Source organism: Protobothrops mucrosquamatus, unplaced genomic scaffold (assembly GCF_001527695.2).
Source record: "Protobothrops mucrosquamatus isolate PMUCROS unplaced genomic scaffold, P.Mucros_1.0 scaffold_177, whole genome shotgun sequence".
Taxonomy (NCBI): domain Eukaryota; kingdom Metazoa; phylum Chordata; class Lepidosauria; order Squamata; family Viperidae; genus Protobothrops; species Protobothrops mucrosquamatus.
This window is the reverse complement of record NW_015386253.1, coordinates 2,455,425-2,470,893: the sequence shown is the minus strand read 5'-3', so window position 1 is coordinate 2,470,893 and position 15,469 is coordinate 2,455,425. Positions and strand designations below refer to the sequence as shown.

Sequence of the window (15,469 nt, the reverse complement as noted above, 5' to 3'; positions counted from 1 at the left end):
TTCAGTGACTCTCAGAAAGAGTGCTAATGGCCAGATGATTCAAAGAATAGAAATCCTTCCATTCCCCATTTAGTCAGAACCGAAGAAGAAGCTTCTTGGATGAAAAGTGAATTGTCTTCAAGAAAAAACAAAGAAAGACCAGTTGCCTCTTGAAAAAGCACCTTTGTAACAACCATGAACTGGATGACTGACAATCTCCATAGACTTCCAGATTTTAATCTCTTCCTCCAGGTTAGTCCAGTGATGGGCAAGTGTTCTGCCAGGCTACAATTAACACGGTCTCTGACTTACAGACTCCCTTGCTTTTTTCCCTCTCCCACCCATGCATGTGTCAATTGCTTCCCTTTTGGTGGGATGGCTTTTGTGAACTGGTAAAGGACAGTGGGAAAGAAAGCAGTTTTAAGTCCTTCTTATCATTTCTTTCTTCAATCCAGAGGCTCTAATCTCATGGTGCTTAATTATCCATGCAAATAGTTTGGTCTTTAATTTTGGAATACTTGACATCCTGAACCATAATTTAACTTTTATCTATATTTGAACAGTTTCCCAGGCTAAAATGCAATCAACTGATTTATGGCTCTATGTATTGTCAACCCAAGTAGGGATTCACATTTAAGGCAGGAATGACGGGAGGTGAATCTTCATAATGATTCGGCTTCTTTCATTGATGGCAGGTTTTACGTGGCAACTGCAGACACTCAGACCATGCAATATGTGGAACTTACTGGTCTATGTTGGCTTACTGGCCAAGAAGAAGAGTAGTATAAAGTGTGGAGAGAGTAGCAATGGCAGTGGTTCCCCAAACCATCTATCACACCATGAGGGTGAAAGGTCCTTAGATTTCATAAGACCAATGTCACAGAGTCTATCTCTCTTGAGCATTGTGAAACTATATTCAAAGTTATTTGTCGCTAAAACTTAAACTATCTGCATTTAGATATGTTTAAACATTCTTTCACAAGCTTGTAAATCTTTAAATCCCAAGATTTAGTTTTAAGGCTTAAGTGCCATTGAATAAAGTGCTATTTCCCAACTAGTATCCTGCAAGTTTTATGTTTTAGGAAATTTCCTTCAGGAATTCCTGAATCAGAATAAACCAGATTCATTCGGTTTATCTCCATATCTGTTATTATTAGTCTTACTGGTGTATGATATCTCCCTTTTCTAATATGGCATTCAACTATTATTGTATAGCAAATAATTTTAGCAAAATATCTCTGTTATGGGTTTACACTGATCCATTAAATCATTATTACATATATAAACAAGAACATGACTCTTTTGGTGTGGTTCAACTATATTTGTTATGTGTATGCACGTCATGCATCAAGTGTGATCCTCAAAAGCTTATGAAATAATATATTTATTATCTTAAAAAAACCACAAGTCTCTTTGAGCCTTCTGTCATTGCTGAGTTAATGTGCTATCCTTGAATTGGCACAAAACTATTCGGGCATGAAATTTGTTGTCCCCAATGCAAATTTTACTCCTATCTCTATTGCTTTTTCCCCAGACATTGCAGTCACTCCAGGATATTGGGTAACATAGCCTAATAGAGTTTATAACCATGAGACTGATCTTGGGAAGCATCAGAAATAAAGGAGAAAATATTATTTGGCACCAATCAAGCAATGAATGACTTAAGTCTATTTCACACATGGGCTGATTATGAGATGAAGGTCATATCATGGGAACATGATGAAAAATGATATTGCCAGGGCATATTCACAAGTAGGGAAAGATGGTTATTGTGTTGGCTGCAAAACATCAATACAGCTACTTCCAGAAATCAATTTTTATAATGATTTTATTAAACAGTACAATTAAGAAGAAAAAACCCAACGCAATGTAAAATATATATAAAAGAATAAAAAGTGCAGAAAAGAAAAAAGTAAAGAAAAATATATAAGAAAATGACTTTCCCCTTCATCATGTATAAACAATTTTAGTAATTTAAAATGTAGCAACTGATCTTTCATATCTCATTTCTTATCTATAAATAAATCTTTGAAGCCTCATTGTTCAATCCTAGTCAAGAAAAGTTCATTAACCTTACCAAAGCTACCAATCTCCTTTAATACTGATTAAATAAACCAACTTAATTAATTAATTAACTAATTCAATTTCTACAGCTGCCCAATCCAACTAAATGACTCAGGACAACTTACAATTCTAAAACTATAAAACAATGAAAAAATAAATAAAACAGTAAAAACATCCACAAAATGCCTCCTTTTTAACAATCTTGATCTTCAATCCCTTCAGATAATGATGAAACTTGATACATTTTCATTTTTTTCTTTGTCCCCCAAATATCCTTCAATACGCCCAATGTTGAAGTGTTTTATTTCATTCTGGCTTCGTAAGATAAATTTAAGTGTTCTCAAATTGTAATCTTTCGTTCCTTCTAGCTTCCTTTAGGTTCCAATCTTCAAAGTCCCACCCAATCATGTTTTTTTATAAGATTTCACAACAGCAGCATTTTTCCATGGGGGGGGAGTCTTATAATTCATTTCAAAATCTTATTTCACATTCATCTGGACCCTTAGTCCATTTAGGCTGCATTATAAGTGTAAGTTTGGTTGAAATCCCTTGACTTCCAGCTTCTTGATTCACAAGCTGTTCATAGAAAAAAAATCAGTATCTGCAGTCCATTCATGAGAAGCAGTGTCCAGAATACAAGTGGGCAATTTCACAATCTCTCCTTTTTCTAGAGATATTTTGCTGATCAGAATTTATTGTCTGGCCACTGATCTCCACCACAATGTCATCCCTATTGTTTCAGGGACATCTAACTCCTAAAATCATAAATTTAGTTTTCATTGTTTAGACCAGACATGTCAAACACAAGGCCCGGGGGCCGGATGCGGCCCACGAAGTGGTTTCATGTGGCCCGTGAAGCCATCCTGGAAACAGTGAGGGAATGGCCCCCGCTGCCTTGGCCCTGGCCCAGGCCAGCCGGGAGCCAATGTACAATTTTGTGGTGGCCATCTATGCTGAAACACATTCAGTCTGAGCTCCACAAGGCCGTCTGGAAACAGTGAGGAACCAGCCCCTGCTGTGTCGGCCCCGCCCCCTGGGTGTATGTTGGGGAGGTGTCACTCTTTGTGAGGAATGAAGAAATGGACCGTGCCTTGGCGCTTGCCCCGGTCCCACCCCCTTCTGCCAGAGACCCTCAAATCTGTCCCACTCCTGCTCAGGCTCCCAAAGGCACTCTTGATGCGAACGATGTAGAGCTGGCCATGTCCACCCAGTAGGCCACACCCACTCCATCCACGCCCACCCAGTAGGACGCACCCACCCTGGCCACATCACCCGCCCCCCCAAGGGCAACTGCAATGCTGATGTGGCCCTCAATGAAATTGAGTTTGACACCCCTGGTTTACTCTAGGACTTTTGCAGATAGAGTGCAATACCATTAATTATTTCATCGAAGTCAGTTGATAAGCAGTAACAGAGGTTCATTCTAAAAGGAAGGGGCTAGGATGGCTCAAAGTGGGATAAATAATAGGCAAATATAACTACTATTTCTTTTTCACTGCACAAAGGGAGTTTTGTTTGTAGCAGAATTGGTTCCAAAGGGGAAGCAAAAAATTAAGTCTTCTCTGCAGGAAGTCCTTATTTAGCTATGGGTGTCCTTAAACTTTTAATGGTGAATCAGCTGTTGAAATGAATTTCCATCTTAAACTTAGCCTATGTATATATACAAATGAATTTTATAATATGAAATATTGCAAGGCGCCTTAGACTTCCAGACAAGGCAACTGAGCTTAAATGGAACAGTGTACCTACAAACTTTATCACAGATTAGAAGTTAGGTCCATGTGAATAAAATTTAGTGCGATGCATGAAATTTTAAAACCATTCAGGGTACAAATAAAATAATAAAATAAAAACAAAATTAAATAAATTCTGATATAGATGAAATGGCTGCATAAATAATTTTAAACTATAGAAACAATAGATCAAATTGCTAATCCAATTTCCACCAAAATGTGAATAAATGGCAGTTGCTGAAAATGACTATTTAAAATCCCTTAAACTGCAGAAGCTAGTTTTTAATAGTTGACTATATACTTGCTGAACAAAGAGCTGTGAGTTGCTTTACAGAGGTAATGTCCTTCACAAATGATTAATAACAATATTTGGTGCATGTTACCACTTAGCCAAATGATTATTTTTAAAGAACAATTCCACTGAATTTTGTGGGATTGAAAAATTAGCCTTTTTAACCAGATTATTGTTTATTTTAGCAGCTACATCAGTAAGTGTGGCACAAAAATTTCAGTGCAACTTGACAACCGAAGACTAAACTATTGATCCTGATAGGAAAAAAAACCTCCTATAGAACAATTGTAAAATAAACTACAATGCAGGTTGAGCAGACATATTAAATCAATTTCATCCTTATTTGAAGTTCCTGTAGTTCCAGCTGTCATTTTAAAAGTTGGATTTCAGATTTTAAAATCTCAAAAGACTGAGTACTTGTGAAATTCCTAATATCATCCAGCATGCTGCTCCAAGTTTTCTTAATAGAGTTATCAAATAATAGCAAGAAAAAGGAAAGAAATTTGAATTGATTTTAACATCTTCTCTTGTACTTACCAGTTGTCTTACTCATATTTTTTTTCAGCTTTGCTCCTGCAGGTTTTGCAAGAGGCAGCAGGAATTGTAACAGGTTTCGTGTTATCTGTTTTTGAATGGGCCAAAGGAACATTTCTCCTTTTATCAGGTTTGCCGTGGTGTCAGTGTACATTGCTAATGGGTGGGGATACAATGAGGGAACTGAAACGTAAGATTGACTTTAAAAGTTTACAAAATACATTAAACATATTAAGGAGATTACACAAAGATCATTTAGATAAATGGCTTTTCTGAAATAAAAGAAAGTCAGCTTTCATTCACAAGAGGAAGCTATTACATGAAAAAGATGTAGAATGGAATATGTTAATTCCTAACAAACGATTGTCAGAAATCATTTGTTCCTTATAGAAACATAGTTTCTCCAACAGGTCAAAGGTTTAATAGCAGAGCCATACACATTTCAGATTTTGGAAAGGCATGTATCATTTTGAAGGCAATATATGTAACATTTTTCTGCAACTTTTTAAAGCAGGGGTGTCAAACTACCAGCCTGCGGGCCGGATGCATCATAGCAAAACCGTGCCCATCCCATTGTTGCGATACGTTGCAACACACATCACATGACATTGTGAGTTTGGCACCCAATTTAAAGCATTCACATTTTTCTCTCAGGTAATACAAATAGTCCTTGACTTATAATTGTATCTGAATCTAGAATTACAGTGGTTAAGTCATTGCAATTATAAGTGTCCAGTCATTTTGTGTGAGATGAGTGAATATATAAATTTAATAGATAGATAAATGTGTTCAAGCAGAAGCTAGATAGGCTTCTGTCATGGATACTTCTTGTATTTAACAGGAGGTTGAACTCAATGGCCTAAATTCTGATTTCATATTAAGTACATTTGTCAAGTGTCAATAATTTTCAGAAGTCATATTTATTTATTAATGAAAGAAAAAACTTTTCACCCTTAACATAAATATTATCTTGTTTGATTTTTGGTATGGGATGATGTGCCATTATGATTTGCAAACCATAAGTATGTTCTCTACCTGTTTGACCATGAAATTCACAAGCGTTTGGAGGCCAGATCAGGGAAGAAAGGATTAATGTGTTATCCAGTCCAGGCAATTCTGATACCAATGTATAAATTCTAAGATTTAAACTTTAATATAATTCCACATCAATATTCAGTCTTTTCTTTTTAAAGCACAGCATTGAGGAAAGAGATTGAGGAAGATTATATGCAGTATATTCTATTCATGGCTCCTCTTCCTGCTTGGTGTCTTGAGTATTGAAGAAATATGTAATATGGTAATGGGGTAAAATATGGTAATGGGGTAAAAAATAAAGGGCACTTTAAGAAAACAATCTAAAAAACAAAAGCGAATGACCAGTAGGAGGCAAAGCCAATAGAGATGGAATCACAAACATGTATACTCATGAAGAGTGAGTGGGTCAAGAGGAAGGGAAAGAATGAGAAATTTGTGAATGAGTTGAATAGTAAGATGTTTCAAGCATAAAAAGAAATGTATGAAGCAATGCTTGAATGTGGCTGAAGAAAAATAGTTTATAAAGATAACAAGGTATGGAGAGGCATAGTGAGTTGGTTTCGGGTAAATTAGATTAGTTCTATTTCTTTTATTCTTATGGTGAAGCTTTAATCTCTTTTCCTTTTTGCTTCTTACTTCTATGTATAAGTCTTATATATGAGGGCAATTCGGAAATAAACCTCCATTTGGTTATCAATGACAGACACTCAAAGATTAAGAACTTTTATTATACACATTAGAAAACTACAACATTACATTATTTTTTGACATAATCGGCATTCAAATTGAGGCACTTGTCATAACGTCTTACAAGGTTTGAAGTTCCTTAATAATAGTTGCTCGGTGCAAAATCTGGGCTATGGGGGAGGGGTATCATCAAAAACATCCTAACAGAACTGCTTCAAAAGTTCTTGGGTGCGTCTAGTGGTGTGTGGGCATTATTGTGAACCAACACCACACCGGAAGTTAACATATATTGACACTTCTTATGGATGGCTCGTCTGAGTTTTTGTAACGTTTCACAGATTTCTGTGAATGGTCGAACCACAACCCTCCATGAACTTCACTAGCAGTACTCCTTTGGCACCTTCACATTTTGCGGGATTTTCTATGGCACCACTTCCGGTGTGGTGTTGGTTCACAATAATGCTTGCCCGCACACCGCTAGACGCACCCAAGAACTTTTGAAGCAGTTCCATTGGGATGTTTTTGATGAACACCCCCCCCCCCCACAGCCCAGATTTGGCACTGAGCAACTACTACTAAGGAATTTTAAACCTTGTAAGACATTATGACAAGTGTCTCAATTTGAATGCCGATTATGTCAAAAAGTAATGTAGTTTTCTAATGTGTATAATAAAAGTTCTGTATCTGCAAGTATCTGTCATTGATAACTGAATTGCCCTCATATTTCTCACTATATATGTATAACAAGTTTTGTGTAATAAAGGCATCAGGCTGGAGACCATGATGCCTTAACTACACCACCAGTTTTAATCTTGCCCTAGGTATAAAGCCAGCTGGGTGACCTTGGTTTAGTCACATTCTTACAGCCTTAGGTAGGAGACAATAGCAAACTATTTTGAAAATATTTGCCAAGAAAATTTCAGGGACTTGTTCCGGCAACCTCTGAGAACAGGATATGATTAAACGGGAAAAAAAACATTGTGTATGTGTGGGAACTGCTAGAATAGATACAGAAGTTTGCATTTATTTTAGATAAATGTTGAGACTTTTCTAACTTTACACGACTTCCCACCCTGGATAAGCAATACTATCAATAGGAAGAAAAAGAAACACACCCTCCAAATAAACATCGTTGAAGTACATATTTGATATGTCAAATTTACTTGTTTTTATATAGAGAATCTTGAGTTTCACCTCAGAGATCATTCTGAGTAAAGATTTTTTTTAAAAGGCAGCAGTGTAAGGCAGAAAAAGGTGATCTGTATCTCTCCAGAGCTTTGGCATATTTCCCACAGCCCATCAAATATCACATATTTCATCACACTGAATGGAAATTATTAAGTAATCTAACTATATTAATTTAAACCATTAAAAAACATTGTCCTGGCTGTAACTACCAGGCGCACAGCATAAAACTCACTGTTTTAAAACTTGTAGATGTTTCTTAGGATGTAATAAATTAGAAAATTAGAAAATTCTCAAAAATTTAAAGCCATGGAACTAAGTTTGTAAGTGTTTTCAATTCCAACAGTAGTCTATTTACAGGTTGAATGTAAATACACGTTTCCTATGACTAATAACTTCTAGACTGGTTGGGCCATAAAGGATTATGGGAGTTGAGTGCAACAGCCAGAAGTAGAGATATACAACTGGAATATATTTAACCTCATACCTATAGATAACCCAATCTAGCAGCTTCATGCAGAATGGAGAAAGCATATGGGCAAAAAAAGTTTGCCAAGAGGCAGACTTCTCTTGCCCATATTCGAACCTGCCCTAGAAAAAGAAAGTTCTGTTTGCAAAAATTAACAATAAAACAGACCAAAATCAAATCCTGATGGAGGGATGGAGAAATATCCAACAGCAAAGAACCTGAGTGGTATTATTAGTCCTAGACCTAGGTATTAGTCCTAGACCTAGGTATTTGCAAGACCGCCTCCTACCAAACACCTCCCTTCGACCAGTCCGCTCCCACAGAGAGGGCCTTCTTAGAGTGCCGTTGGCCAGACAATGCCGGCTGGCGACCCCCAGGGGGAGAGCCTTCTCTGTGGCAGCTCCTGCCCTCTGGAATGACCTACCCCCCGACCTACGTACAGTTGCAGACCTGCGCCTTTTTCGCTGAGCCCTGAAGGCCCATCTATTCCGTGCGGCCGGCCTGGTGTAGTTTGATTATGTTTTAGTGGGGGTTTTTGTATGGGGTGTTTTTAGAACAGGCCCGTTATTTAATTTGATTTTAGAACAGAAACTATTTATTTATTATTGTGGTTTTTAGTATCGCCTGTTCACCGCCCTGAGTCCCGTAAGGGAGATAGGGCGGTATATAAATTTAATAAATAAATAAATAAATAAATAAATAAATAAATAAATAAATAAATAAATAAATAAATAGATGGGACTAACACAAAAACTCACAAACACTTGTTTTGATATTAAAAAGATCAAAAATAGTTAAATTAAGATTTCAAAGGAAACATTTATTTTTATGTTGAAATTCATCTTCTGAACTATTTTTTTTAAAGTGTGAGTACATTATAAAATGGGAACAAATTTTAAATTTTTACAGTTGACTTTGCATATTGTTCTAATTATGTAGCTTTGACTTTGAATAAAAGCAGCCCATTTTTCTGATAGGAATTTTTCTGTTAAGTACTCCATGTTGCATTAATCTATAGTTGGTTGATTATATTAAACCGGTGGCATTCACAAAGCATGTCTAATCATATATTTTTTTTAAACAAGTTTTATTAGTTTTTTCATTTTACAAACAAGTGCTTAAGAATCAACGTGGTGGCAGGGCAATCAATTGTCCACAAATAAAGTCATACTCATAAAGTTCAGATTAAATCATTAAAAAACCCCTCTCTTTCCCCTCTATTAACATATTATATTCAAGCTAATATAGTTCAATACAATTAAGTCAATCATAACAATCCTCAATAACCTTTCATCTAAATAGATCCATAAATCCAAATCCTGTGTTAAGCTTTACTATTTCAGTTGCTATATTCCATATTTCTAATCTAAATGCACTTCGGGTGTCTCTCCATTACCTTTTTCCTTAACATATTCAGTAAACATTTATTAGTATCATTTCTTCTTTTTTCTTATTCTTCTTCCATTACAAAATAGCTACCATTTCTAATAAAAAAAATATTAGAAAACACAGAAAAAAGAATTCTTCAAATGTAGACTAAGTCCAATAGTAGATTCAATATTAAAAATTTTTTCCAAGACCCCCAAATGAATAAAAAAGAATAAAAATAGAAAAAAAAGTAACTTTAAATTAATTCAGTCCATTTAAGCTTCTTTTTCCCACACTCACAAACGCCGCTTTCTTAGAGCAGGGAAATCATTTCAAAAGTGCTTTTTACAGGCACAAAAGAAAAAGGAGAACCAAGAGAGGGAAAGAAAAAAGTTTCACCCAGCTCAGCCACGGTGGTTCCTGTGCTTAGATGTTCTTCTGACTTCTGGTTACAGCGGCAAGGTGAACGGCCATTTTACTGGCTGGTCTTTCCACCGTCGGCCCAAAGGAACAATCTTGGGCCGTGGAAGAAGCTGTCGCTCTCCCACGGACGACGAGGACCTCCTCAGCAGTAGCCGCCCCTCCAAGGCGGCTTTTCGACCCGATTAAGGGTCTACCGGCAGCGGAGAATCAGCTGGTGAAGAGAGCAGTCTCCTCGCACAGCTGCGAGTGCCGCAATTTGGAACCGGAAGTGCATGTCTAATCATATTGATGTCATCACTTTTATATTTTTGTTGATGTAAATTATTTAAAAATGTGTATTTGATATTTATTTTGGTAATCTGCATTATCATGGATACAATACTGCCAACTCCATCAGCATACAACATACAGTAGACATATTTTGTAATGTGAAAAGAAGTCAATTTGGATTTATTTCTTACTCTCTCTTGTGATTAGTCAGCTTAATGCAGAAAAGGGGAAAACCTATTGCATTTAATACCATATCTTTCTTAAGAATTGTGAACGATCCTTTATTCCAGTTGATCATGGTAAACTATGATAATTATTCACCAAATTTCCTCAAGTGTCACAAATATGATGGCTGTCCTTTTTTCCAAAATTCTGTTTATGGTCACTGTGACTAAAGTATTTTGAGTATCCAGCATAACAATATCTGCTATAAGTACATCATGGCAATTCTGTATTTCCACCAAATCTGGAGTCCTATTTTATTTGTTTATTCCTTTCCTGTGTTATGAATTAAAAGCCTGTTGCATTCTATTTCTTTTTCTCCTTTAGACAGACTTGTTCTAGTAGAGATGGTGAGGTGTGAAGTAACAGAAGTCCAAGAAGGGAAATGAATATTCCGATCCACCATAACAGGTCATCTATTTCTCCAAACAACAACCTTCCTAAAAAGGCCTGTAAGACAAGGTGAAGAATAAGCAATAGTAAAATTGTACTCTGCTCAGTGCGTAAATTCCTCAGCTGCCATACACTGAAAATGCATAGATTATTTTTAAGACATATGCAGAAGCAATAGTATCTTGAACGTATTACAAAAGATTCTTTTTGTACAACATTCAAAGGCTATACAATAATTTAGGATTTAAATATACTGTTCGGAAAGTAGCTAGGGACTAACAGAAGAAATCACCCAATATTACCAACTCACACATGCTTACTAAAACCTCCCTGTTTTTGTTTAGAGAACCGAATTAGGGTGTTAAATTTACCAGTTCCAGAAAGTTCTGACACCAAAATGGATTTTCCAAGTCTGGAGAAACTGTTTGGCTTTGGACTACTTGCAGACCATTCAGAACACTCACAGGTGGTAACAGCAATACAAGGATATTATGATATTCTGCCTTAAAAGGAGGGAAGGAGTGTTCCACCTTTTGGGGCTTTCATCAATCATATGGTCTCACTATACTCACTGAAAAGATGAGGTTGGATGCTGTTGATGTCACAGTTACTGTAGCTGAGGAGGAGGAATATCTTAAAGCTTTAGCAAAGAAAGTCCACATTATGGCATTGCACACAAACACTAGACCACCACAAACTACTCGAAGTATCATGGATACCTGCAGAACAATTGGGAACAAAAACTGTGATATTTTCTATATATCTTACAAACATTCAATTCAAAGCCAGAAACAGCAGATACGCAACCTAGGTAGTACTTAGCTCTAAATATTACATTATTAAATACATTTTTTTTAAAGAGAGAAGGATGTTGTTGCAATGGGCAATCTTATGAAAAGCATTGTCACGGTTCAGATTTGCTTTGCAAATGGCATATCAATGCTTCATTCATCATCTTGTACAGGTAATCCTTTAACCTTTCTTGCCTTTGTTGTTATGTGAATCACAGAAAATTAGTAACATGGTGGTTAAGTCAATCAGGCTTTCCCATGTCTTTGCTTGTCAGAAAATGGCAAAAGGTGTTCACATGATCCCGGGACACTGCAAACGTCAAAAATGAGTCAGTTGCCGAGGGTCTGAAATTTGATCATCAATCATGGGAATGCTGTAAGAGTTGTAAGTGTGAAAAACAGTCATTAATCACTTTTTTCAGTGCTGTTGTAACTTTGAATAATCACTAAATGAATTATTCTAAGTCAAGGATTACTTGTATTTAGTTCTGAAGGTTAAAAGGAACAATCACTTTAAATTGTGCAAAATTGTGCCAAAATTCCTCACTGAAATGGGAGATAATATACAGGTGAATGCAAATAATCCTATCACAGTATGATTGGCAACAGGGCTAAGACCCAGGATAGGAGACTTACCAGATTCTAAGCTTGCGAACAGCTCAAATTAATTATAGCACTGATCATTTTAAAAGTATTTTACAGCTAATCAAGTATCCTGCTGATCATTGGAAGCCACTTTGAACCTCAATCAATGATTTGTTGATCCTCACCCAGTCAACACCTAGCAAAAGAGTCTTTCCCCAAGACACAAGGTTTGCACACCTCATATTTGGAAGGAAGAATCTGCTTTCCTGCTGGTGGACATAAAACGGAGAACTATAGAAATAGAAATGAAAAATGCCCAATTATGGAACGTGAATGGACACTCAGTAACAGACTTGGCTCTACTGGGTATAGATGTACGGTGAGTGTTAATGGAACCCAGGATCCCCCACAATAATCCTAACAACTATCTTTTGATTCAGTATACTTCAGTAAAAGAAACTGTAGTCACTTCATGAAGAGTTTTCCAAGCTACTGAAAATTAAACATTTCTTTTTAATAAATTTACAGACATTTTAAAATTCTGTTTTCCCTTTGTCATTATGGGGTACTGAGTGTAGATTAATGAGAAAAAAATGAATTTCAACAATTGTAGAATCAGGCTGCAGCATAACAAAATTGACAAAAGTGAAGGGGGTGTGAATACTTTCTGAATGCACTGTATGTAGTACTCGACTTTAACAGTTCATTTAGTGATTGTTTTAAGTTATAACTGAAAAAGTAATTTATGTTTGTTTTTCACAAACTGTTACAGCATCGTGATGATAAAAATTCAGATGCTTGGCATATTTATGATAGTTGCAGTGTCACCTTTTGTAACCTTCTGACAAGCAAAGTCAATTGGGACGCTAGATTTATTTAACAGTCATGCTACTAACTTAATAACTGCAATGATTCACTTAACAATTATGGAAAAAAATCATAAAATGGGTCAAAATTCACTTAATTGTCTCCCTTAGTAACAGAATTTTTGGTTCAATTGTAGTCATAAGTTGAAGACTACCTGTATATTCAATTTGATTCGCAACCTTTGGAGAGCCTTTGCTTCCCAAATTAATCAACAATATTTCAATCTAGCCATCACAAACAAAAATATTATTTCAATCCTAAACTTTCAATCTAACTATCACAACAAAAATATTATTCAATAAACTATCTTCAGAACTGGACACTCATAAAGAGGAATTTTTTTAATTTTCAAGATTATTTTAATTTGGAGCTGTCTGGATCCTATATGACACAAAAGATTCCTGGTAAACATTAATTACTCATCCCTGCTTACAGCATCACCAACTGACTCTTGACTAGTCCCTGTAGTTTTCTTAGCAAGATTTTTGCTAATTATTTTCTAATTATAATTATTTTAAGGTGTTTTACAACAAAACTATAAGCATATTATTTTTCCTGCAATGGCTAATTCTGCTTATTCTTCTGAAGCCAGTAATTGTGTGTATTTGCTAGTTACAGCAAGCAAGAATGTTACTTAGTGCCATCTTTAAGTCAAACTAATTAAGCTGAGATTTTATCTCAAATCATTCACGTTGAATGTGAAGGGATTTTTAAATGCGGGGTCCTTGGTACTTTCTGTTACATCATCAGGGCATCATCATTAGCGTTGCTAATGTTACTTATTTGGGCAATGAAATGTCTGCAAAACAAAAAAACAACCAAGCTAGAAGACTCCAAGGATCCCTCATTTCAACCGTGAGCTACAAATATTCTCCTTTATTTTTGAATGAGGATTTACATGAACAAAAGCCACTTCAAATTGAATCCTCAGCCAGGGACATTCATTGGATGATCTTGAAATAGGCGTTCTTCTAATTTCCCCTCCTGCAAAATAATTTAAGGGGAGGGGAAAATCTGCTGACCGACCTTGCTTCAGATCTCTTAAAATATGCTACATTTATTAGACACCCGAGTTTCTCTGATGCGTGCCTGCATCTTCCTCGTTAGGCCACTCGGCCTTCCAGACTGCTGCCGGGCTAAAGGGTTCGCACGCCCGCGGTAGCAAAGAATCATGGCGCCAATCGCTTCTTCCGCAACAGAGGCGGCCTCTTACCCAGGTACAGGTTTCCCCGGTGGTCTCCTCTTCCCCGAGGGCGGCTTGGCAAGCAGCCCGCAAGTAATCAGCGCCCAAAGACAGCTTGGCTGAGGAAGCAGCCAGCGCCCCCAGCAGGCCAGCGCCGATGGCGCATGTAGCCCCCAACGCCAGCGGCATAGGCCCAGCACTCCGTTTTCGGGAGTCTTTCGAAAAGACGGCGCTCGCGCGTTCGACTGAGGAATTGTTACGTAACAATGTGACTCCGCCTTGCTGTAGTTATTCTCCAAAGGAGATAGTCTGGTAACGCCTTACTATACTTATGTATGGATATTGCATCGTAAGACTGTCTCAAATGTCTGCAGGACTATCTACTTTATTTTAAATGTCAGAAATCTTATAAAACCAAAGGTGACCTTGAAGTTGTGCTGAAACAGTGCTCTCTAATAGAGATGCTGTGGGTTGGAATAAAGAAGGGAGATACATCTCTGTTCCTGCAGAGAAAAGTTGGATTTGAATGCACAAACAACATTGCAATCAAGAATAATGCATGCACTTAAGAAAGCCCTCCCTATCCAAAGATAAAAGCCAGAAAATCTTGAGGATTGTTTTAAGTTTCTTATAATATTTAGCATCTTATTACACTGCTTCATTAGTATTAATCTGAAGACAAAATGATAGTGGCTTAATTGATTATATGGGAAATAATTTTAAAACCATTATACTGGAAATCATGGAAAGTAAAGATTTTTCTCAAATGTTACAAATCTGGAGCAAAGCTGCATCAAGTATGGAAAACAGCGGTGCTCCATCATGACATCTTCAATCAAAGTATCACAAAACTCAGAAAACCTTTGATTTTATGGAACATCATATGCACACATGCAGAAGATCCTTGAAGATGTACAAAGTAATTTGTAGAGTGCAGCAACTCTGCTCTGGTACACCTCTTCAAATTTCATCTAATTATGGTTTGTTGAAGTCATTATCGTAAGGGCTTTCCCTCACTGCGGAGTCGACATGCCATCCACATACTTAGAAAAAAAATTATCCCAAGATGAAATTGGATGTCTCCAGTATGCTTGTCTAGTTGCCAAATAGATTGGCTGAAAAAGCTTAATAGATGTTATATACCTTGAGAATGCTGTTGGATATTTTCAGAATATTGGTACAGCTAAGGATGACTTAGGGTTATCTTGCGTATGTTGGAGACAAGATGAAAGCAAAATTATGAGGACAAAGAAAAAAGCAATGTATAACTTTTCTTCATCACAAAAAAGGAATGTCCAAAGACTCAGAGTGCATCAAAGCAGGGTTTGATCTGCTCTGTTAGTTAGGCCTGAAAATGGATTAGAAACTTAACACAGATGGTGAAGAACT

At 36.6% G+C, this 15,469-nt stretch overlaps 2 protein-coding genes across 2 annotated transcripts in view; both read right to left on the bottom strand.

Moving 5' to 3' along the window:
* Positions 1-4,695, bottom strand: part of TGM4 (transglutaminase 4) — a 32,103-nt gene extending 27,408 nt beyond the window's left edge. The window contains exon 1 of the mRNA XM_015822876.1: positions 4,606-4,695. Coding sequence (XP_015678362.1) covers positions 4,606-4,621 — 16 coding nt within the window. The 5' untranslated portion in view covers positions 4,622-4,695. The remainder of the gene's footprint in view (positions 1-4,605) is intronic.
* Positions 4,696-9,974: 5,279 nt separating this feature from the next.
* Positions 9,975-14,300, bottom strand: TMEM42 (transmembrane protein 42). The gene is made up of 3 exons (XM_015823368.1): positions 14,111-14,300; positions 11,227-11,373; positions 9,975-10,711 (listed from the first exon to the last, which is right to left on the bottom strand). Exons 1-3 carry the CDS (start codon positions 14,267-14,269, stop codon positions 10,568-10,570), a joined length of 450 nt encoding a protein of 149 aa, XP_015678854.1. The 5' UTR covers positions 14,270-14,300; the 3' UTR covers positions 9,975-10,567.
* Between the last annotated feature and the right edge of the window lie 1,169 nt (positions 14,301-15,469).